The sequence below is a fragment of the Orcinus orca genome, chromosome 5, assembly GCF_937001465.1.
Source record: "Orcinus orca chromosome 5, mOrcOrc1.1, whole genome shotgun sequence".
In the NCBI taxonomy this organism is placed as follows: domain Eukaryota; kingdom Metazoa; phylum Chordata; class Mammalia; order Artiodactyla; family Delphinidae; genus Orcinus; species Orcinus orca.
In genome coordinates this window covers 93,398,113-93,424,247 of record NC_064563.1, presented here as the reverse complement: position 1 = coordinate 93,424,247, position 26,135 = coordinate 93,398,113, and the positions used below count along the sequence as shown (strand labels likewise).

At 37.4% G+C, this 26,135-nt stretch overlaps 1 protein-coding gene across 2 annotated transcripts in view; it reads right to left on the bottom strand.

Moving 5' to 3' along the window:
- The window catches only part of MORC1 (MORC family CW-type zinc finger 1), a 352,246-nt gene that overhangs the window by 87,420 nt on the left and 238,691 nt on the right, over positions 1-26,135 (bottom strand). For both annotated transcript variants that reach the window (XM_033432194.2, XM_033432196.2), the window contains 5 exons: positions 23,056-23,135; positions 22,265-22,338; positions 19,844-19,908; positions 17,476-17,619; positions 14,888-15,042 (listed from right to left, as the gene is read on the bottom strand). In XM_033432194.2, the coding sequence (XP_033288085.1) occupies positions 14,888-15,042; positions 17,476-17,619; positions 19,844-19,908; positions 22,265-22,338; positions 23,056-23,135 (518 nt within the window). The remainder of the gene's footprint in view (positions 1-14,887; positions 15,043-17,475; positions 17,620-19,843; positions 19,909-22,264; positions 22,339-23,055; positions 23,136-26,135) is intronic.

The following is a 26,135-nucleotide window of genomic DNA, read 5'->3' as shown; positions in this document are numbered from 1 at the left end:
GTGACTGAATAGATAAAAACCAAGACCCAACTATATGATGTCTATAAAAGACTCACATCAGTTTTAAGGCCACACATAGGCTCAAATTGAAGTGATGGAAAAAAGATACCATGCAAATGGAAACCAAAAGAGAGCATGGGTAGCTATACTTATATCAGACAAAACATACTTTAAGTCAAAAACTGTAGGAAGAGAAAACGAAGGTTATTATTTAACGATAAAGAAGCTGATTCATCAAGAGGCTATTAATAATTGTAAATACATACACCCAACATCAGAGCACCTAAATACATTAAGCAAATATTAACAGATCTAAAGGGAGAAATAGACCACAATGCAATAATAGTAGGAGTCTGCATTACCCTTCTTTTAACAATGGATAGGTCATCCAGAGATAAAATTATAAGAAAAAATGGACTTGAACTATACATTAGATAAAATGGACCTAACAGACATACACACAATATTTCATCCAATAGCAACAAAATAAACATTCTTCTCAAATGCATATGGAATATTCTCCAGGATAGATCATATGTTAGGTCACAAAATAAATCTTAACAAATTTACAAGGATTGAATCATATCAAGTATCTTTTCTGACCATAATGAAACTAAAATAATCAACAAGAGGAAGAAAGCTGGAAAATTCACAAATAGGTGGAAATTAAATAATGGACTACTGAACAACCAAGGAGTCAAAGAGGAAATCAAAAGGGTAAAGGAAACAACCCATTTACCATCACATCAAAAAGAATAAAATATCTAGGAATAAATCTACCTAAGGAGGCAAAAGACTTATACTCTGAAAACTATAAGACACTGATGAAAGAAACTGAAGATGACACAAACAAATGGAAAGATATACCATGTTCTTGGATTGGAAGAATCAATATTGTTAAAATGACCATACTACCCAAGGCAACCTAAAGATTCCATACAGTCCCTATCAAATTACCAATGGGGTTTTTCATAGAACTAAACAAATAATTTAAAAATTTGTATAGAAATACAAAAGACCCTGAAGAGCCAAAGCAATCTTGAGAAAGAAGAACAGAGCTGGAGGAATCAGGTTGCCTGATTTCAGACTATACTACAAAGCTACAGTCATCAAAACAGTATGGCAGTGGCACAAAAACAGAAATAGAGATCAATGCAATAGAACAGAAAGCCCATAAATAAACCCATGCATAGCAATAAACACCTACATTAAGAAACAAGAAAGATCTCAAATAGCCTAATTTTATACCTCAAGGAGGTAGAAAAAGAACTAAGCCCAAGTTAGCAGAAGGAAAAAAAGAGCAAAGATCAGAACAGAAATAAATGAAATAGAGAACAGAAAACAATAGAAAAGATCAATGAAACTAAGAGCTGCTTTTTGAAAAGATAAACAAAAATGTTAAACTGTTAATAAGACTAGCTAAGAAAAACAGTGAAGACTCAAATAAAGTCAGAAATGAAAGAGGGGACATTACAGCTGATACAACAGAACTATCAATACAAAGGATCTTAAGAGACTGCTATGAACAATTATATGCCAACAAATTATATAACCAAGAAGAAATGGGTAAATTCCTAGAAACATACAAACTACCAAGACTGAATCATGAAGAAATAGAAAATATGAACAGACCAAGAGTGAGTAAAAAGATTGAATCAGTAATCAAAAATCTCCCAGCATTTTTTGATTGGGTTTTTTTTTTTGATATTGAACTGGATGAGCTGTTTGTATATTTTGGAGATTAATCCCTTGTTGGTTGCTTCATTTGCAAATATTTTCTCCCATTCTGAGGGTTGTCTTTTTGTTTTCTTTATGGTTTCCTTTTCTGTGCAAAAGCTTTTAAGTTTAATTAGATCTCATTTGTTTATTTTTGTTTTTATTTCCATTACTCTAGTTGGTGAATGAAAAAAGATCTTGCTGCTATTTCAAAGAGTGTTATGCCAAAGTTTTCCTCTAAGAGTTTTATAGGGCCTGGCCTTACATTTAGGTCTTTAATCCATTTTGAGTTTATTTTTGTGTATGGTGTTAAGGAGTGTTCTAATTTCATTCTTTTACATGTAGCTGTCCAGTTTTCCCAGCATCACTTATTGAAGAGACTGTCTTTTTCTCCATTATATATTCTTGCCACCTTTGTCATAGATTAGGTGACCATAGGTGCATGGGTTTATCTCTGGGCTTTCTATCCTGTTCCATTGATCTATATTTCTGTTTCTGTGCCAGTACCATACTGTTTTGATGACTGTAGCTTTGTAGTACAGTCTGAAGTCAGGAAGTCTGATTCCTCAGCTCCATTTTTCTTTCTCAAGATTGCTTTGGTTATTTGGGGTCTTTTGTGTTTCCGTACAAAAAATGGGCATAAGATCTAAATAGACATTTCTCCAAAGAAGACATACAGATGGCCAAATAGCACATGAAAAGATGCTCAACATCACTAATTATTAGAGAAATGCAAACCAAAACTACAATGAGGTATCACCTCACACCAGTCAGAATGGCCATCACCAAAAAATCTACCAACAGTAAACGCTGGAGAGGGTGTGGAGAAAAGGGAACCCTCCTACACTGTTGATGGGAATGTAAATTGGTGTAGCCACTATGGAGAACAGTATGGAGATTCCTTAAAAAACTAAAAATAGAACCACCATATGACCTAGCAATTCCACTCCTGGGCATATACCCAGAGAAACCCATAATTTGAAAAGATACATGCACCCCAATGTTCATTGCAGCACTATTTACAGTAGCCAGGACATCTAAGCAACCTAAATGTCCACCAACAGAGGAATGGATAAAGAAGATGTGGTACATACATACAACGGAATATTACTTGCCATAAAAAAGAATGAAATAATGCCATTTACAGTAACATGGATGGACCTAGAGATTGTCATACTGAGTGAAGTAAGTCAGACACAGAAAGACAAACATCATATGATATCACTTATATGTGGAATCTAATAAAAAGGGTACAAATGAACTTATTTATAAAACAGAAGTAGAATCACAGATGTAGAAAACCAACTTATAGTTACCAGGGGATAAGGGGCAGGAGGGATAAATTGGGAGACTGGGATTGACATATACACACTACCATATATAAAATAGGTAACTAATAAGAACCTGCTGTATAGCACAGGGAACTCTACTCGATACTCTGTAATGGCCTATATGGGAAAAGAATCAAAAAAAAAAAAGTGGATATATGTATATGTATAACTGATTCACTTTGCTGTACACCTGAAACTAACACAACATTGTAAATCAACTATATGTCAATAAAACATTTTTTTAAAAATCTCCCAACAAATAAGAAGCCCAGGACCAGATGGCTTCAGTGGTGAATTTTATCAAACATTAAAGAAATGAATACGTATCCTTCTCTATCTCTTCTGAAAAACTGAAGAGGAGGACACCCTTCCAAACTCATTTTATGAGGTCTGTATCACCCTGATTCCAAAACCTGGTAAGGACATTATAAGGAAAGAAAAGTATAGGCTAATATCACTGGTGAACATAGATGCAAAAATCCTCAACGAAACAAAGCAAACCAAATTCAACAGAACAATAAAAGGATCATGCGGTATTTATCCCTGGATGCAAAAACAGTTCAACATACATAAATCAATAAATATGACACACTACATTAATGGAATGAAGACTAAAAATCATATGATCATCTCAATAGGTACAGAAAGAGCATCTGACAAAATTCAACACCACTTTATGATAAAAACTCTCAACAAATGAATTATAGAAACTATGTACCTCAACATAATGAAGGCCATAGACAACAAGCCCACAGCCAACATCATACTCAACAGTGAAAAGTTAAAGTTTTTCTTCAAGATCAGGAATAAGACAAGGATATCCAATTTTGCCACTTCTATTCAACATAGTACTGGAAGTCCTAACCAGAGCAATTAGTCATGGAAAAAGAAATAAAAGGCAACCAAATCAGAAAGGAAGAAGTTAAAATTTTCCCTGTTTGCAGATGACATAATAGTATATATGCAAAACCTAAAGACTCCACCAAAAAACTAAACAAGGAATTCAGTAAAGTTGCAAGATTCAAAATCAACATACAAAAATCAGTTGCATCTCTGTCACTAACAATGAACTATCTGACAGAGAAATTAAGAAAGCAATTTCATTTACAATAGTATCAAAAACAATAAAATACTTAGGATTAAATTTAACCATGGAGATGAAAGACCTATACACTGAAATGTATTGACTGACGAAAAACACTGAAGACATAAATAAATGGAAAGATATCCTGTGTTCTTTGATTGAGAGAATATTTGATTGACCAGTGGAATAGAATAGAAAGCCTAGAAATAAACCTACACATATATAGCCAACTAATCTCTGACAAGGGTGCCAAGAACATACATAAAGAACATTCTTTTCAATAAATGGTGGGAAAACTGGATATACTCACAAAAGAATGAAACTATTTTATACCACTCATAAATATTAACCCAAAATGAATTAAAGACTTAATTGTAAGACCTGAAACCGTAAAGTTCCTAGAAGAAAACAAACAAAAAGCTCTCCTTGACATTGGTCTGGGTGATGATTTTTTTTTGATATGATACTAAAAGCACAAGCAAAAAAAAAAAAAAAGTGGGACTATATCAAACTGCAGTCTCTATATAGCAAATGAAACAATCAAAAAAATGAAAAGGTAACATACAGAAGGGGAGAAAATATCTGCAAGTAATTTATATGATAAGGGGTTAATATCTAAAATGTACAAAGAACTCACACAACTGAATAACAACAAAAAAACTCTTACTGAAAAATGGGCAAAAGACCTGAATAGACAGTTTTCCAAAAAAGACATACAAATGGCCAACAGGTACATGAAAAGGTACTCAACATCACGAATAATCAGGGAAGTGCAAATCAAAACCACAATAAGATATCACTTCATACCTGTTAGGATGGCTATTATCAAAAAGAGAAGATAAAACAAATGTTGGGGATGTGGAGAAAAGGGAAGCCTTGTGCACTGTTGGTGGGAATGTAAATTGGTATGAGCATTATGGAAAACAGTATGGAGTTTCCTCAAAAATTAAAAATATAACTATTATATGATCCAGAAACCCACTTCTGGGTATACATCTGAAGAAAATGGAATCAGTATCTTGAGAAGATATTTGCACTCCCATGTTCATTGCAACATTAGTCACTACAGGCAAGATATGGAAATATGGAAACCACCTAAGTGTCCAACGACGGTTGAATGGTTGAAGAAAATGGTGTGTGTGTCTGTGCACATGTGCGCTAGAGAGAGAATAAAATATTATTTAGCCAAAAATGTTGAAGATCCTGCCATTTGCTATAAGAATGAATGTGGAGGTCATTACTACTAAATGAAATAAGCCAGACAACAATATATGATATGACTTATATGTGGAATCTAAAAATAATAATAATAAAGTTGAACTCATAAAAACAAAAAGTAGAATGGTGGTTGCTGGCAACTGTGGGCCAGAGGTAATGGGGAGAGGTTGGTCAAAGGGTACAAGCTTTCAGTTATAAACTCAGTAAGTTCTGAGGATCTAATGTACAGCATGGTGACTATAGTTAATAATACCATATTGCATTACCTGAAATTTGCTAAGAGGGTAGATCTTAAGCATTCTTACCCCCCACACATGCAACAAGGTAACTGTGTGACGTGACAGATGTTTTAATTAACTTGACTGTGGTAAATATTTCACAAATATTTCATGAATTGTCATGTTGTTCACTTTATAAACATACATGATTTTTTTTTTGTCAATTATAGCCCAATAAACCTGGAAAAAAATTCTTGTCTATCCTAGTCTAGCAAGAAATAGTAAAATTAATAATAAAATTTATTAAACTAGGTTGGCCTTAACATATGAAGTGGTATACAATTATGGATATTTTTAATATATGGTTTTAATAAACTATTTTTTGTTAATGTGTATTAATGAAGGTTTTTAAATTGCCCTTTCATCAAGAAGAAAATTAAGAGCAAAAAAGTGAAATTTCAAAATATGAAAAAGTACTTGACTTTTAAAAATACATCTTAAATATTTCCACCCAATGGAGAATGTTATGTAGGTAACACAAAATTTATTAATTTCATAATTATATTATTTTAACAACCTCAAGATATTCTGATTTTAAAATTTAGTTTACATTTATAAACAGGAAATATTTATAATATTCAAAATTATAGAATACATACCTTGAGACTTTTGTTTGAATAATCAACAAGCTTGTTAAATTAATGGAATAATCAGGGATCAATGCACACAATTAAAGTCCTGATTTCTAGAATAAGTATCTGAGAAAAGCTGTGAAAATTTAATTTATTGCTATGTATGGAGTACTGTATTCAGAAGATTCCTAACATTTAAATTAATTTGATTAATTTTTCAGAAGCCTCTTAAAACCAGGGAAAAATAGTGGGAACTAGTGCAATAACTTACTAAAAAAATTGTCAAAAACCAGTAACTAAAAGAGCAGTTCACATAGATTTTGCCTCTTAAAAAGAGGAGAAATGTAACAGCCTCCTAGATGTCAGTTTCGTATCTATTCATAGAATGTATAATGACATTCAGGGAATCAGTTAGCCAAGTGGAGAAGTAATAAAATTCAGTAATAAACTACCAAAGCAAAGCTTTGATGTTTTCAATCAAAATAAGGAAACCTAAAACAGTTTATGAAATCAAAGCACCAGGAAAATCTTAAGATGGAGAAGGTATTTAAATGAGGTCCCTGCCTTCAGGTAGCTCTGCGTCTAAATAGATGATTATATTCGATTTTCAAAGATCTCAAATAGAAATTACACATCCATTCTCAGAGGACTGTTGATCATACCTCTTCCTCTGTTGAATATTGTCCTATTTGTCATTACCTTAGCTAAGCTAGACATGAGACTCTTGCTAAGCTGATTCATGGTGTGATCATTTATGGCATCTCTGGGTTAGGGACAGCAAACTGGTTTCAACTGATACGCCAACTCCCATCAGCTGGTAGTGAAGCCTGTACACTCTTGAGGCCAGCGGCCACTTATCAGGAAGAACTGCCATGATGGCTAGAGAATGTGTGGTGCATTTGAGATGAGAGAAGGCCTATATGATCACTTCCCAAAGAACTCTATTTAAATTGATGCGAGATGGGGGCTTCCCTGGTGGCGCAGTGGCTGAGAGTCCGCCTGCTGATGCAGGGGACACGGGTTCGTGCCCCAGTCCAGGAGGATCCCACATGCTGCGGAGCAGCTGGGCCCGTGAGCCATGGCCACTGAGCCTGCGCGTCCGGAGCCTGTGCTCCGCAACAGGAGAGGCCACAACAGTGAGAGGCCCGCGTACCGCAAAAAAAATAAAAAACCAAAAAAATTGAGCCGAGATGAAACAAGGCAAGATGTCTTCAGTGGTGCTGAAGGTGCTTCCAGCGCCATTCTTTCTCTTGGCTCGTGGATGTGGCGGAGTGGGGTTGGGTCAGTCTCATGGTACAGTACAGTCAATGGCAGAAGTAGGTGGCAGCTGCAGTCAGAATACCTTACCTTCTCCACTCTACCGTGAACATAGCAGACTCCACAGACTCCAGGAATCTGCGGAGTTGGTCCAACTTCATAGTAAGGTCATTACTTCACCTGACAATGCCGCATCATTTTCGCTTGTTCCATATCAGCTGCTTCCCACTAGGATCTCCTTAAGCTGCAAAAATGATTTCAGAACCACCCCCTGCTCCCGACTTGAGAAAATACATGATGACAAAAATAAATAAATAAATCATGAATTTAATCATACTTTTGTGTGATTTTACATCTTACTACTCACAACTACATCTATACGTATTTGAAAAACTGTAGCACGTACATGTACAAGACATAATGCCATCTTAGACAATCACTGGTAGCCAGGGATTCAAGGACTCCAAGCCACCCTCTAAGGTCCCCTAGGGCTTCCTGCCTACCAGTTCAGAACCACATCATTCTGCACACTGGAGACTAGAAGGAAGATGGATGGAGGTCTCAGGGTACAAACTTTCAAAAACAAACCTCAGGAGACTTAGGTTTCTACTGGTTCTTTCCTTATAAAGGAACAATTTTACTTTCCCTTTTTAGGTTATACTTTTATTTCGTCATGTTCATAGCTTTCTTTAGATATACTCATTTTTTCTTATTCTTTCTAAAATGTGGAAATCAAAATTAGACATAATAACAGAAATATATTCATAAAACATTGTGTTATCATGGGCAATAGCCTAGTTAGTTACCTAAGTCTCCTCAATACCTGGATTAGCATAATTTTTCTTTCTACCAGGACTCTCTTTACCTTACTCAGACATACACAAAGCCCCCTAACTGACTTAATGGTCTCAAAAGTGTAAAGACTCTTTTTGCTGTTGTTAATACAACTTGTGTTTAATTCTGATTGCACTGTCTTAATATCAGAGTCATTAGATACAACTTACTCTTTCTTCTAAGGTACACATATACAGACTAATGAAGAGAGTTTTGAGGTCTTGCTTCTGGTATGGCAGAGAAAAATCAAAGTTTAAGAATCCAAGTGTATTTAATTCCAGACAAAAGAAGAAGGGCTGGCTTTTTCATATTTTATTTGCAATATAGGTGAGATCCTCTGAGATATTTTAGCAAGAAACTTCGTTGTAGATGTAAAAAATGTCATTATCATGATAACAATACAAGTGCAGTCAGAAAGAAAAGGAAGCGTAAGTGCTGTCAATGGTGATAATTTCAATTACCAGGTGAAAGCAGTGTAAATGGATAAAATCTAAGAATGTGATCATTTTTAAAAAACAGAAATCTATCCACTGAACTCCTGAACCATCCTGCTGTTTGCTGGGAGCTGGCACAAAGTAACAATTTTAAACAGAATACATATTTATGCCATATAAATCAGTTAGGCAAATGTCTATAATTTTTTAAATATTTTAATTGTATCTCTAATTCCTCTCAAATCAAGCTTTCAGCCAACGTAATTTGTTTAGTCATATAGAGTTCTATTGTTTCTGCTCTCAAATAGTAAATTACCAACTAACATGGGTAACCAAATAGTAGATGAAAAAAGTTTTTCTTTACAGAAGTATTAGAGTTAATAATCAAAGAAAATACGAAAGAATTAGAATATAAGATTTTAGAAGTCTTAAGGGATCTGAGCTTTGATCATTAACTGTTAATATCATTAAAAGAGAGACAATCGAATGACTTATGGCTCCTGATAGAACACACTACCACCTCTGAAGCATCTTGATGAAACAACAACAAAAAAACACATCTGAATTTGGTCAAGCTGCTAGATTCTACCAATTTACAGAGAAATAAACAGAATGGAAGAATCTGTTAAACTACACCCAGTAATTCAGTCAGCAAAATTTAAACCATGAAAACTATAAGACAACCAACTCAGTTTTTCCTACAAATAAATTCCCACTGCCAAAAAAAAAAAAAAAAAGAGAGAGAGTGAGCAGTAAAGAGAAATATGAGGATGGGGTAGAGGGGCTATGAATTATAATAGAAAATAATTCAAAATATAAAAGATAGGCAGGATATTTTTATGATATTAAGTATTGGGCTTCTCTGGTGGTACAGTGGTTAAGAATCCGCCTGCCAATGCAGGGGACAAGGGTTCAAGCCCTGGTCCGGGAAGATCCCGCATGCCGCGGAGCAACTAAGCCCATGCACCACAACTACTGAGCCTGCACTCTAGAGCCCGCAAGCCACAACTACTGAGCCCGTGAGCCACAACTACTGAGCCCATGCACCACAAGTAGAGCTTGTGGTGTCGCACACCTAGAGCCTGTACTCCACAACAAGAAAAGCCACTGCAATGAGAAGCCCACACACTGCCACAAAGAGTAGCCCCCGCTCGCTGCAAGTAGAGAAAGCCCGTGCACAGCAACAAAGACCCAACGCAGCCAAAAATAAATAAATAAATTTATTTTAAAAGTTCTTCCATGTTAAAAAAATACACACACACACACACACACACACACACACACACGGATATAATTATAAAGTGTCTGGAATGTCCTTCATAACCCAGCTGTGGGGGAGTAGGTGGGAGCATGGATAAAACCAGTTTGCCCAGAAGTTGATAACTGTTGAGGTTGGATGAAGGGTTTACGGATTTCAATTTCCTTAAATCTGTCTAATTTTGCAATTTCCCATATATATTAGTTTACTAAGGCTGCCATAACAAAACACCACAGACCGAGTGGCTTAAACAACAGAGATTTATTTCCTCACAGCTCTAGAGGCTGAAAGCCCAAGATCAACGTGTTGGCAGGTTGGTTTCCTGTGAGGCCTCTCTCCACCTTCTCACTGTGTCCTCACATATTCTTTTCTCTGTGCACACCCATCCCTGGTGTCTCTTCATGTGTCCACATTTCCTCTTTGTATAAGGACACCAGTGACATTGGATAGGGCCCAGCCTAACTGCCTCATTTAAAATTAATCACCCCTTTAAAGGTCCTATCTCCAAACACAATCACATTCTGGGGGTTTCTGGGAGTTAGGACTAAAACATATGAATTCAGGTGAGGCACAATTCAGCCCATACCACCATAATAAAAATGTTTTTAAATAAAAGATAAAATACATATTTTAAAATACAATAGAATAAATATATAAAGTCCGTAACTTCAAAAACTGAATTTAAAAAAATGACTTGCTTCTCAACCTACACTTTCAAATAAACTTGTCTCAAGCCTCATCTTTCAATACTTACACAGGCCTCCTCACTCAACGTGTGTATCCCTAGCAGAATGTTGTGTTTCACTTTTCCTGAAGTGCCTTCCTGAGATCTCAGAGACTTAAGAATTTAATAAGAGAAACAAAATTTTGTTGTGAGCAGCTAGCTACATCTAGCTACTGGACTGTTATGGGCTGAACATCTGTGTCCCTCCTAAATTCCTATGTTGATGCCTAACTCCCAAGGTGATGGTATTTGGAGGTGGGGCCTTTGGGAAGTAATGAGGTCACTAGGGGGAGCCATCATGAATGGGATTGGTGCCCTTATAAGAATAGGGCAGAGAGCTCACTCACTCTTTTTCCACCATGGGAGGATACAACAAGATGTCAGCAGCCTGCAAACTGGAAGAAGGGCTCTCACCAGAACCCAACCGTGCTGGCACCCTGATCTTGGACTTCCAGCCTCCAAAGCTATGAGAAATAAATTTACGTTGCTCATAAACTGGTCAGTCTATGGTATCTTGCTATAGCAGCCCAAGCTAAGGCATAGAGAGTTATCTATTTTTAAAAGAATTATTCATCTAACAAATATTATCCCTTACTTTCAAAATTACACAAACTGAAAAATTAATATGGTTAATTGTCCTCACCCAGTGTCCCAATTCTACCTCATTGGAGGTCATCGGTGGAGGGCCAAGTGCTTGATTTCTGTATCCAGTGCAACAGGATTTAAATAAAATCAGAGAGAAAATACTGGCCAAACCTAACATATCAGGAAGAATAGCACATTAGGTAAAAGTCACCATTAGATTCCAAAAATGGTCCTGACAACATGAAAAAAATGAGCCTAATAAGGTGATAACATTTAATAGGAATAAATGTAGGATTCTACACTAGGGTCCAAAAACACTTACTGGAAAAATATAAAAGAAGTATGGCTTAACAAGCACACACATTAAACATTTTATTAAGAACTTTAATTGGTAATAAAGATACTGAGGGTCAATAATGTGCTTACTCAGAATATATTAGGCTATAGCAACAGAATTACAACTTAAAGAGATGATGATCCCATTTTATTCAAGTTTTCATCTGAACCTTTTGTTTCCAGGTAATAGACTTCACAAAAAATAATGTGAAAATGGTGAATATATTTAATGCCTTGTCAAATAAAGAATAACAACAGAACTTGGAAATGTTAGGATAATATAAGACTGAAGAGAGACAGAAAACTTCAAATAGAGGGCTGTCATTTGAAAAGGCTTTAGACCTATCCTTCCTGGCCCCAAGGGGGAGAACGAAGTTACCCTTGCTAACTCCTCCTTGAGGCCTTCTCTGGCCTCTAAACTGTGAGCTCCTGATCACTGGCTCCCACTTCTTCTCTGTTGGGCACCAATCCCATTTCTAATTGTGAAATTGCGTTAGCCCTGCTAGACTGTAAATTCCCAGAAAGGGTGGACCACATCTGATGTGTTGGTCCTATAACACTCCATGCCTGGCACAGACGAATGAGTAAAAGAACATATGAGAAACAGATTTGACATTAACATGAAAACGTATTTTCTAACACAATTGTGCAAAGATTCATGGGCTGCCTCAAGAAGTAGCGATTTTTCTTTCATGGAAAACCCTTGTTCAGGCTTAAAGTGGCTTCCACTTGCCTAGGGCAGAGGTGCGTGAGGTAGAGGGGAATTAAAGCATGGGGTGGGAGGTAGTGACTCAATTAAATGGTTTTTAACCTTCTTACCAACCTGAAGCCCTATGATTTGAGTGTTGCTAGGAAAGACTGTGCTTATTACATCATAGATTTCATTTTAGCACGTCAGCTATATTCTGATCCATTTCGGAAAATTTTAGTAATACACTTCTACGTAATCGCTGCTGCTCAAACTCAAATTTCATTTGATATTTCCCTCTATCTTCTACTTCTCCTTCTCTCCCTATTCCAAAAAGCTGCTGATTAATATTTCCATTTTACTGTAAGGATGCATAAAGTTTCAGAAAACATAGTAGCAGACAGTGAGGTGAGGACAGACTCAGAGACAAGAAAAACACTTCTGAGACTCTTAGCATGAACTGTGCCAAAAGTAAATGCAGATTTGACAAATGACACAAAAGTCATTACCTCTCCATTCCCCTTTCTGCTGATTCGATTTTTACAAGGGCCCAATTTTCCACAGAAACTGATCAGACTTGCAGCAAATACAAAGACTGCATCTTTTATTTATAAGGCAAAAAATCTACCCAAATACTTTTCATTAAAATGCGTGTCCTGGAATACTAGCTTTCAGAGTATTAGTCAAGCATTACATAACTTCGCTTACTCCTGTGGGAATTAATAAGCAAAGACCTTGAAGGTCAATCTCCTCAGCACAGTTCCTGAGTCTACCAGTTCTGACCTTGATCACTTGATTCAGTTTGATAATGATGTCTGGGGATGAAATTGTGAGATACGTGAGCAAATGCACATGCTCACTGTCCTTTCTCCACTCTCTGCTTTCCTTCTAGAGGAACATCTTTTGTGAGAGTATCCTCTAGCCCTAAATCAATTCATAGACAATTACAGAATTAGGAAATCAACATGTTATTAACCACCAATAATTACAATACAAATATAACTTACTAATCTTGAATCTTATTACATCTACTGAGAACGTTTTGAAAAAGTTAGGTAGATAAGATAGAAATAGGAAGTTACATACAGGGGGGAAGGCTGGCACGTCACACCCTGGAGTTGAGAGTACAAAGTTGGGAGGCTACCCACACTCCACACAAAGGAGCTTCCAGAGAAAATATGAGGATGGGGGAAGTGACATAATTTTCAAATGCTCAGCGTTTTCTTTTTGAACCATGTCATGCTAGCATTTAAAGACCAGCAAGTAGATCATTGATTTATACCACCTCACCCTGTATATTCCTATGTGTTCTACAGCTTTAAGCACAGCCAGCCAAATAATGTAGTCATTCCTACATTTAGTATAACTTCAAACATGTCTCTGAGAAAAAAAAAAACACGTGAAAAAGTATGCCTATGATAAGCAAAAGATGTACTCTTCAGAGAAGTGCTTCTTAAACTTCAGTGTGCATACACATCCCCTGGAGATTTTGCTAACATGCAGATTTTAGTCCAGTAGTTCTGGGGTGGGACCTGAGATTCTGCATTTATAACAAGCTCTCAGGTAATGCTGATGCTGCTGGTCCACAGACCACACTCTGAGGAGGCTTTAGACTGTGACAGGAAAATCCAGTCTGGGCGGGAAATCTGTGCCCTCAACGTCATTCCCCCTTTACATTTTTTCCCCTGAGTTCCTGCACTCTTTCCTGTTTCACTGGTATGAGAAAATTTCAGAACCAAGCAGAGTGGGTACAAAAGAAAAGAAAATATTCTAAGATTACAACTTCAAATGGGACAATAATAAGATTTTAAGTTGTCTCAAGGTTAGAGACATAATTTTTGATATGCATGAATTATACATACTTCACGCAATTCACTGAACAAATACACAGTAGCCTATTTCTTTCCATAAATGAAGCCCTATGTCTGCATAATTTAAAGGAAGTTTATTTAATTAATGCACAGCACACCACTGTTCAGGTATCTCTGGAGAGTGAGGTGATCTGAAAAAGTCAAATTTTCCAGATAACTAAAGTTTGTCTTTTTACGTTTCCAAGCATATGTACTTTAGTGATTTTTTTCATCTAAATCTTTCTGGAGTTAACATATTGAAGATTTATTAGATATACAAAACATGGTTTAATATATCTACAATTATCCAGGGTCAACAATGATTATTCTACAGCATGATATAACAATACTGCAGGTGCTACTCACGTCCATGTGGGACTCTGTGCAATTCCTACACAGTAGAGTCCTAGAGTGTCCTTTGGGGGTTTCTCAGCCTATTTCCAGCAAACTTCTGCCCCCTTTCTACATGATCAGCTGCCACTTCATAGTGCTCTCTGATTGCCCTCCTCTTAGAATTTTTAATCTGCTGCTTTATTTTTCATGTAATATTCTGGGGAAGATTTTAAGACTAATTTCCCTTATGTTTGTTTTTTTAACGCAGGCACTCTCTTTCAGGGTTTGGGGTTACTGGTTACCCGAATCAGTACAATCATTCCAGCTTAAAGACATCACCAAGTTAATCTCCCATTAAGTATCTCTTACTATGACTACTGAATACTCACTGATTCCAGTGTCCTTACAGTACTGGACCAAGTATCGTCCCATAACTTTTAGAAGATGATTATACTCTTGGACATTGAGAAATCCCTGCTTATTATGGGATGGTTCCATGAACTCCAAGGGTATATCAACAATTCCAACCACACCTGCATCAAGTCTGGAAGAATAAATACATATAGAAATTATATGAAATTGAGCTAAGGAAACAGAAAAAGCTAATATACCCTCATCTTTCAAAATCAATTTTTTAAAAAACAAATTCAGTCATTTGGTCCAAACCATGTCAAAGTTAACAAGTTATCTTACAATTGTACTTTTTAATGTAAGTCTACGGTTATCCTAGTTGTGCTCGGTCCCATAATACAAAATCTCTTAATACATCATTATTGAATTAATATGACTCCTTTTCCAAACCTATAACCTGACATGGGGAGTCAAGGTGGGTGGGAAGAGGAGGCCATTTAGCAATAAACATCCCTAACAATCCCTTACAGCAATAAACTGACATGGTCCTCTTAGCAATATGAGCCAGTCACTTTTTTCATCCTCATTTCACCTGTCGGGTTGGATTTCTCCTCATCATTGCAGAGGTACACAGGTGCTCAGTGGGAATATATGGGCTGTAGTATCTGAGAAGTAACAGCCTGATGGATAAACTCAATTTTTTTTCCACATTTTTAGCAGCTCATGATGTATGTAGCTGAGATATTCTGCTTAGTGCTATAACCTGTTGAGGGAAAGGGCATCCACAAGTCTAGCTCTTCAGGGGCTCCCCAGTGCCCGCAGCCTGGCACACAAGTCACACCTTCCCAATCTGGGGCCGCTGCCCATCATGTTTTTCATTACTTTCCCCTTCCACCCTGCCCTCCCTTCAGCCAGTCATTCTGTAAGTCTGAATTTGGGCATCATTTCTTCCAGGAAACCTAACTTAAATTCCCCCAGTTTCATTTACTGCCCCTCCTAAGAGGCTTTTTGCACCTGATACTTGCCTCTAACATATATTTGTTCATTCATCAATTCATTCACGCTCAGCACCTGGCCCTATTCGAGGAACTAGGAATCCGTTATGAATAAGAAAGACAAGGTCCCTGTTTATGAAGTTTCTCTTCTATTAAGGGATGACGACCATTAAGGGTGATAAGGGCATTTCAAATGGCAATAAGTTTGTATAAGGAAAATACAGCAGGTGCTGTAATCTGCGAAGAGAGAAAAGGTAGAGAGGGGTGATGGCAGGGGCTGATTTTAATTAGACAGTCTAAGAAGACCTTCCTGTGGAGCAGACTTCAGAGCTGGTGCCTGAGTGACACGCTAGGACCAGCAGTAAGAAGATCTGAGGACAGAAGGTTCAAGGCAGAGGGAATAGCAAATGTCAAGGCCCTAAGGCAGGAACAAGCTTAGGATGTCAAAGGAACAGGGAGCCTGCTGGTGTGAGGGGAATGCAGGCAGAGTCTGGGGATGGGTGGGGTGTGTCCCAGAGCCACGCAGCAGCCAGATCACTGGCAGACTATGAAAACCAGTTCTATTCTACATGCACTGGGATTTTAAGCAAGAGAATAAACTAATTTATGTTTTAAAAGATCATTCTTGCTGTTCCCATACAATAATAAATACGTATTTATACATTTGTCCATCTCACTGGACTATAAGTCCCTTAGCAAAAGGTAGTAGGTTTTCAACATTTTGTCTGCAGAGCTCAGTACAGTGCCTGGCACAAGATACTGCAATACAAGTGCTTGTTCAATGAACAAATGAGTGAATCACTAATTCCTTGAGAATGAGGGAACAAGATGAAAAACTGTCCCCCTGAGCCATCCTTTTTTTTTCTTTTTTTTTTTTTTTGCTGTATGCGGGCCTCTCACCATTGTGGCCTCTCCCGTTGTGGAGCACAGGCTCCGGACGCGCAGGCTCAGTGGCCATGGCTCACGGGCCCAGCCGCTCCGCGGCATGTGGACCGGGGCACGAACCCGTGTCCCCTGCATCGGCAGGTGGACTCTCAACCACTGCGCCACCAGGGAAGCCCCCCACTGAGCCATCCTACTGCTCGCAGTTATCCTGTCTGACTCTGTGCTTTTCTATGGTCTCTCTTCGGGACTCTACATAATTCATGAGAGCAGCTTGTGGAGTTTCAGACCCACCACTGGGAAAGCACCAGAATGTATTACTCTGGGATCGAAGCAGGCTGAAGAGTGTTAAGAATATACGCTCATGCAGGTAACTGGCAGGAACTCATACATGCAGGGGCTGCACAAAATGTTAACAGGGCTGTGGTATAAGACTATGGATTTTTCTTTCCTAAAATTTCTTTACTCTGCTTATATTATTTTTTAATTGGTGAAATATCAGAAACTTAACCCTAGTAGATGGCACAAGAAATGGTAAAGTTTCCAAAAGCGTGCTTTTTCCTTAGAGCAGGCACACAGCTCCACTGACATTATAAATTAGGCAGATGAATGCCTACACACTGATGGGAAGGGTGGATGGGGGATATGACACCTGCTCCCATTATGATTAATCACTTAACTCCACAGACAAAAGATTACTGCAACTTCCCTCATCCTGCCTGCGCCTCTGAAAACAAAAACATACTTACGAGGACTTCAGTTTCAACTGTGGGCCCACCTTCTCATGCATTTTGATCAAGCGGTTATTACTGTAAATGAACATCCCGGCTTGGCTTCGGTTTTCTATGTTCACACCAAAGAACAGGGTGAGTGTCCTTGCCTTTTTTAATTCTCTAGCATTACATTTAGAAAGTGAAAAAAATATATTAATAAAAATATACAGTTTACAAACTGTTAATAAACAAACTCAGAAGATAAATATCAAAGGAACTATATACATAAAATATAGAGATATTTTGCAAAACTTAGTAAGCAGACTCGGTATCTCTGTATGGCCAAGTATTTTGCATAAACATAATAGGCAATAACAATACCAGTCAAACACAAGCACTCTGATTCAAAAATGAGTTTGCCAATTTAAATTTACAAGAACTAGAAAGTTTACAGTTTACAAGAACTAGAAAGTGCAAGTTGTAAAATGTTAACTGGTCTAATATGTACATCACAGCATTTTTTGAAAAATGATGATTTGACCATTTTAAAATTTAGGTATTTCTAACTTTCAGCATGTTCTCAAACTTCCAAATATTCTACACAGATTGGAATGTGCCAAAAGATATTCTTTAGTTTTCTCTCTTTTTCCAAATTCAAAGGTAAATCAAAGTTAATTAAGCAAGTTTACAAGGGCGACAGACATTAGCTCCTGTTTTTTCTGACTCTGTCTGCTATACTATGTTTTATGTGACTTTTGTATTAAAAGTGTAAAAATAGAAAATGAGACATAGCAGACATGACAGAAACAGTCCTAATAACAGGAGGCTGCTTGGAGCTATGAAAAACACCTGGATGTAAGAACCAGAAAGATGGATGTGACTTCAAATACAAGCTTGTCTTTGCAACAACCATGTGACTATGGATGAGTCGCTTCAACTTTCTGTCTCGTGTGAAAAATGGGAATAATACCTGCCTAGCCACTTGGGATTCCGTGAGGAGTAAAACGGATAATGTTCAGTACAAACTTGGAAGACATTAGGTGCCTGGCAAATGTTATTCTCCTTTCCCAACCAAGAATGGTACCAAATATAATTCTTTCCCTCCACCCATCCTGTAGCTCCTCTCATTCCACAAAAACAGCTTTTCTTTTCAAATTCATGATCATGGGCTATTACAACTGACATACTTACTGGACTGATTAAATATATCTATCATTAAAGGACAATGACAAAGTTGTATCAGTCCTTCTATATGGATATGATATATAGAGTACATCAGACTTTCTGAGGGAGTTACTGACATGAATTAATATATTATGTATTTTTTAAATGCATATACATGTCGGGTTAAATATATATGAATCAAAGTTTTTCTCAAAAATGTCTACTCTATAATTATGTTCCCGTTGTTTAACTAAATAGAATACTGACTTTGTAAGGGACCCCAAAACAGAGTATTGGAGGGTATGACATAATCACTCTGCGACAGTAAATGGCATACTGATTGTCTTCAAATTTAAAAAAAGCATTTTGCTATAAAAATAAGTTCACACCAACTGGCATTATTGTAATAGGATGGTCACCTTTCATGCCTATCACTGTGATGACAAGAAAAGTCATCAACCAGCTTTTTCTTTCTGAAGTCTTTAAAGAGGCCTTTGCTTTTCATTGAAGATTTCTATGACATTTATTTTATATTTATTTTGATAAATGCATAATTAACATTTCAAATTTAAGTTTTGAAGAAAGTTATGGTTATATAGCACATCATGGTTCACACACACCAAAAAATGCTGAAAACTAATAACACTTCCCTAAAAATTTGTTTCTCAAAGTTATCACAGCTTCCAAAGTCTGACTTTACTTGGACAACAGTGATTATTTTCAATTTAACTTGCTTAACACCTGAACTGGACATCAAGTCAACCCTACCAATGTAAACAATGGTTTTGTAATATAGGCTTGCTATTTTTATTTTATCCGTATATAAGTGATACTTTTACTTGAAGCATACTCTATCTTAAATTGTTAAGCAGTACGAGAAGAGGGAAGGAACTGGGACCAACCCTCCAGAGTTTAAATGGCAAAGGACACAGGGAAAGAGAAGTTGTCAGCTGGACCCCTGGGCAGTTCTCTTCTTCATCTAATCAAACACTGAACTAAGTTTTCACTCTGTATTGAGAAGTTTTAACATATGTGTACATGAAAATATATACTTTATAAATACTTTCCATTGATTACGCTGGTTGGGGGATTTTGACCATATTATGCTTAATATCATAAGATGTCACAAGCTAAGGAAGAGAAACTGTCATAATGATCACCAAATCTGCCTACTCAGAAATCAGAATTTGTTTTAACATAGCACAGAGGATTCTAGCAAACAGAAAATCTTATGTCTTACCTCCGTTTCTCTTGAAGAATCTTCTGCTTTGCTTTTACATCTTCCAAAGCTTTCCATAATACATCCTGGAGAAGTACATTTGGTTAGGAGAGCACATAATGCCATTAAATAAATGAGAGCTGAGTTGATATTTATTATCCTATTATCTAAAGGTTTCACAAGGGTAATAGTGATAGGTCACATTGCCTAATGCAATTCTACAATAGCAGATACTCAATAAATACTTGATAAATGATTAAGTTCCAATAGCTAAGAAGACAAACCAAATCCAAGCCCACAGTTCTCCCTTTGCACATATGCCAATGTCCTCTCTGGCTGTTACAGAAAGAGTCACTGCTTCCTGTAATGTCACAGTGGCTTTCACACAAACTATGTGAAAGCTTGGGAAAGTCATTCAATGCACCTAGACTCTGGCTTTTGTCTGTGAGAACAGAAAATGCTGAATCACGTGATCCATCACTAAGGCTTCCTTCGGGAAAAAAAAAATTGTAATTAAAAAATTTTATCAGAGGCCAAAAGAAAATGTCTCCTCTATATCAAATTCCATATACCCCTAACTAATCCTCCGCAAACTTTCCCTTTATAGGGTATCCTATCCTGGGCTTTCTCCCTTTCAGAGTGCCTCAATACCGGTACCCACCTGTCTTTCTTTTCTTCTCTTTTAATTTGATATACTGGCTCATTCACTACCCTATCTCTGGTATGCTCTCTATAACCAGGCAGAAAAAAAAAATGCATTGTTATTATTTCACAAATAAGAATAGACTTTTAATGTGATCCATCCACTTGATGTGAAAGATGGGGATCTCATTTGATGGCTATACCTCTGACTGAACCTTATTTTTGCGGCCTTTAAAGTAAAAGAAAATGGTAAATGCTTGGTAAGTATTTCACTTCAAATTCAACCACCCAACCGCCTAGAGGAATTTAAGAGGTCAAAAGCCGAGGTCATTCTGCTTAGCTCTCTTCTCTGAGTTAAAGAAACCAGTGTGCATCAGAGCAACAAAGCAAGCTGCTCAAAGACATCCCTGCCCTTCCTGTCAATGAACTTAGAGCACAGAGCAAAGGGGCAGCGAGAGGTAACTGGCTAAGGCAAGAAGAAAGCAAGGTCCTGACCCGTTAGAAAGAGTCTGTTTCTCTTGTCTCCCAAATACATACAGCCAAGGATTGATTATTTTAGAGACAAAATAAAGAAAGCTTAAACTCTTCCTTAAAAGTCAACAACAATAAGATAGGTCTATGTTTACCTTAAAAAAAAAAATAAGTGAAAAAAAAGGTAAAAGAATTTGGGGAAAGTCATGGATAGATTTGGGGAATTAACATGTGCTATTCTTTGATTTCATCCCATATTCATGACCATTAGATATGAGAGCTCTTTATCAGACACGCTCTTGAAAGTTTGAGGGCAAATTACAGAAAGAATTCATATACTGAGTGCGCAGAAGAGGATGAAGGAAGGGTGAAGTGAAGCATTTTTTTCTCCCTATACCTCCTTATCCCATGCAAGCACGTAAATATGTCGTGCAATGACTTACTGTGGTAGCAAGCTTGGTACCATATTTTTTGGTAAAAGTTAGCAAACTTAAAATACATGTCCGGCCGCAATATTCTTTTTCTCTTAGTTTCTATGCACTATAATTAATAATAATAGTTCTTTATAACCTATCTTACTCATGGGCATATTGCAAGGATTACATAGAATGTTTATGAACTGTGTGGAGCAACTCATAAGAAAAGAGCTTTGTAAGCTGGAAGCATTGTTAGTAATATTCATAATTATAGTAAATAATTCTTAGCACTAGAAAGAAGGATTGCTTATTAATCTTCTCCTTGTTCTCCCTATTTATTTAGGTCCATAGGGAGCTATAATTTGAAGAGATATTTCCAGGGAGACTTGATAGGCTAGTTTTTTCTGCTAGCTTTTCATTATTTTCTCCTTTTCTCTATCACTTTTCCCTTCTTTTTTTTTTTTTTTTGGTATGCGGGCCTCTCACTGTTGTGGCCTCTCCCGTTGCGGAGCACAGGCTCCGGACGCGCAGGCTCAGTGGCCATGGCTCACGGGCCTAGCCGCTCCGCAGCCTGTGGGATCTTCCCGGACCGGGGCACGAACCCACGTCCCCTGCATCGGCAGGCGGACTCTCAACCACTGCGCCACCAGGGAAGCCCTTGTGATGATCTTCCTTACTTCTCAATTTACCCCACATTTTGTTCACCTTTGCTCTCAATCTCAGCCTACCCCCACTTGCTGAGTTTCCTCCCCTTTCTCTGCACCCATCTATTCTGCTTACCTGTGTTAAAATTAACAATCTTCTGAGCTTGTTTAAAGGTTTAAGAAGTAAGTGATAAATAAGAGTCATCTGTGTACAGGAAAAAGCAAATGACCCTGTTCACCATTTAAGAAGACTACTCTATATGTCATACCTTGGCAGGAGAAGACAAAGAAGCTCTATCAGAGTGGTTTCCTTTGATTTGTGCTTCTTTCAATATGAGTTCAGCTAGAAACAGAAGCAAGATGATTCAATAAAATGAAACCCTTTCAAGCATCTTTAAATGAATATTACATGTATATAATATATCCATGACCAGTAAGAATGGCTTACAGATGATAATCTCAGAAAATCCTGTATTCCTTCTATAGCTTTCACACATTCCAAGACTAGGTAGCCATACAGGGTCCTCTAAGTCATGACAACTTATAGGGCATATATATATATATATATATATATATATATATATATATATATATACACACATACAAATTCAAAAGTCATGACTGAATGTTTGGCTGACTGGAAACTCTCTAAAATCCATGAAATATGGATACAGAGCTACTCTTCACTCCTGGATCATTGGGGAAGGATGGCTTTGTCCTTTTGTGGGAGGAGTGAATGTGTAGAGCATGCCTTCTTAAAGTGGATGCAACACCAGTCTCTAAAATAATCTAACTCTGCATCAGGACAACCCTAATATACATCAATCTAGTTCCAAGTGTGTATGCAGAACTTGAATTACTTTTATAATAATAACATCATATTTAGACAAAATCAAAGATGGAAAACGTGTTATGAAGTTCCTTAGAGGTAGGAATTACATTTGATTACTTGTGTTTATTCCTATAATGCCCAAAGCAGGGTATGTCTCAGAATAACTGCTCAATTAACATCTGCTGGATAAATTAACAATAACGATGTAGGCCATAGGTAATTACATACCTATCTTTACTGCTTCTTCTGCCTTTTTAACTTCATTTTTAAATGCTCCTTTAAAAGAAGATGTGACATACAGATACTTTCTGAAATGAAACAAGAAAGAACATAAGTCAGATTATCATTTTAAAGTTCATAATACAAAAATGTTCTTTAGGAAGACTATATACTCCAGAGATATGTTATTATTAAGAAAAAGTCATCAAGTAAGTTGCATTCAGCTGGTAAGTCAGCAAAGTTTAGGCCTAAGAAAAATTTCTTGCCTTTTAATACTTGGCAATTTTGCTTTAGTAAGGGAACTTCAGGAGTGATATAAGAAAATCTCTGGCCACACAAATGTTCACTTATACATGTAAAATAGGACAATTTTCTTAAAAAGAAAATTTTCTATGTAACTGCTCCATTATCAAAGTTTCTGGTTAATATACCTAGCCCTCTTACCCAGATCATCACTGATACTGGATAAACTGCTTCTCTCAGTCCCTAATTTTGTCTGATACCCATGTAGACTCAGGAGCTTAACATTCTCTGATAACTTCAATGTTTAGAAAGGCAGTGTTTAGAAAGGCAGTGAGAGTTAGATGGAGAATTCTAGAACATCTCTTGAAGCCAAAACATTTAAAGACATATAAAAAGCGGCATCTGTTCAGGCAGAGGAGAGAGTCTACATCTATATGCCCAATGAGCCTATGCCAGGCATAGGCAAAATACTGCTCGTGGGCCTAATTAGGCCAGCAGCTTGTTTCTGTTACAGTCTAAGACCTAAGACCTCGTGCTCTGCAACAAGAGAAGCCACCGCAATGAGAAGCCCACGCACCGCAATGAAGAGTAGCCCCCACTCGCCGCAACTGTGTGAGCCCCCCTCACGCAGCAACGGAGACCCAACTCGGCCAATAAATAAATAAACAAATAAATTTAAATAAATAAATAAACACCGATAGAAAAAGGTAATCTGTGTGTCTCTGCCTTGCAAAAACAGCCTAACACTCTCATGCTGAGCTAGCTCTGTCTTCCACTTCTATCCAGCCATCCAAGTTCTGCCCTCTAGAATTCCAACCATCATATGTCAGCTTTTCACGTTTTCACTCAGGCCCTGTGTATTCCCTCAGCCACGGCATGATGCTCAATTCCACCAATGACCCCCTACCAGATAACCAGATAGTTAATTCATACTGTGAGCTAGGAAGTCCCTTCCCTCCTAAAGCATCCTCATCTGAACATCACCCTCCAGACATGGTATAAGCAGGACATGGTTTATTGGTAGTGTTACCATCTTGTTCTTTTCTTTTTTTTTCTTTTATAATTGAGATTTTATTGGTTGTTTTGAGGATCAGTATACAGACATTTCAATTTGTACACAATTCTCAATATACGTACCAAAAATCTAAAAAATCATGTAGTTGTGATTCTTTTCTGAACAGTTATTCCAGTGACTTTCCAGCTTAAAATTTGGAGGCAAATTTCCCTTCACAGGATATCAAGTACCAATACCTTCAAATACTAATATGCTATTACATCGTAAGTCCAACTAATTCACAATTTAGTATCATACACTACATACTCAAATTGTCAGTCGTCCACAGCACATTAACAGTTACTAGAAGAACTGGACTACCATTACCAAAGATGTTACAAAGTGCACAAAATTCTGCCCAGGAGAGCCAAGATCAAGGGGTGAGTGGTTTCCTTTAGGAAACAATTCTACCAAAAACAACATGGGAAACAAGTAATTTAAAGCGTTTAAGACATTAAATGCACAACTGTCTCCAAACTGCCATTTAGTGTGCTTTGTATTATAGGATAGAAAAGCTACCCCCCATCTGTGGAATGTTAAGCTGACACCCAAGACAATCAAAGCCTCCCATATTCAATATCCCACTATTTTCTGATTGTACCAAAAAATAAACAACCAGCAAATGATTTCACCTCTTAAAAAAGAGCGTTTACACTTAAAAAATGGGATGAGGTGGGACTCCCTCCTTTTTAAAAATGTTTCTAGAGTTACTAAAAAACCTGCATTTACAAAATAGTTGATAAAAATATTCCTCTGGATTGTACAAGGAGGGAGACAGGGACCCCGATAGGACCAGGTGTGTGATATTAATCAGACTTGGCTTCTTTCCCTCCTGCTTCATCAGAAGCTGGGCTCTCCTCGTTTTTAGCTTCTCCATTTTCTGCAGGTGAGTCTGTCTTAGTGTCTTGGTTAGCCACTTCAGCCTGTTTTCTCTTTGCTCCCCTTTTCCCTTCTGTTTGCACTTTTTTGTCTGAAGATTTATCCTTTCCTGCCGCCTTTTTTTGGCTTCGTTTCTACTTTTGCAGGAGCCGGTTTCTTCCTCTTGGGCATCGTGGCGGCGGGGCGGGGCGGGCGCGGGCCGGGTGCCTGCGGGCGCAGAGCCTTAGCGAAGCTGGGCTGCCTGGCCGCTGCCGCTGCTCCCGCCGCCCGAGCCGCTGGCACCCGCGGCGGGGCGGGGGGAGAACGGATGGCTACCATCTTGTGCTGCTCGCTAAGTTCCATAAATATTTTCAGCAACCCTGTCACACTATCAGCTTAGATTAAGCTTGTGGTCAATGAAAACATCTATTTTTTTCATGTAAATCACTGTCCAAGTCTAGGATATTAACACAATAGATTTTTTAAATCTAAATTCGGGACTGTAGGTTATTTATACTACATTTATCTTTCGTATTTCAACTCTCTCACATCTTGTTCGCATTATGCCTGATATAAGATACTCCTTCTAGTTCAGGGTCTATTATGAATTCAAACATGCCTGTTTTTTACCCAAACTATTGATAAAAACACTGAAGAGAATATGATTAAGGGAGGAAACCAATGACATGACACCAAAAATTCCCTCCTAGCACCTTCTGAACTTGTTAGAGACATTGGGGTAAAGGAACTACAGCAACTGTAAGTCCATCCACACAATTAAAATACAATCTTCTTCTTTCTGTTTGCTACGAAAATATAGAGAAATGACTGACCATAAAGTATAGGTATGTATTCTTATAAATAATACTTCAGGGTTCACGTCTAGAAGTTTATTGGAGGCTGGATGGTCAAGTGGACAGAGTATTTAATCATT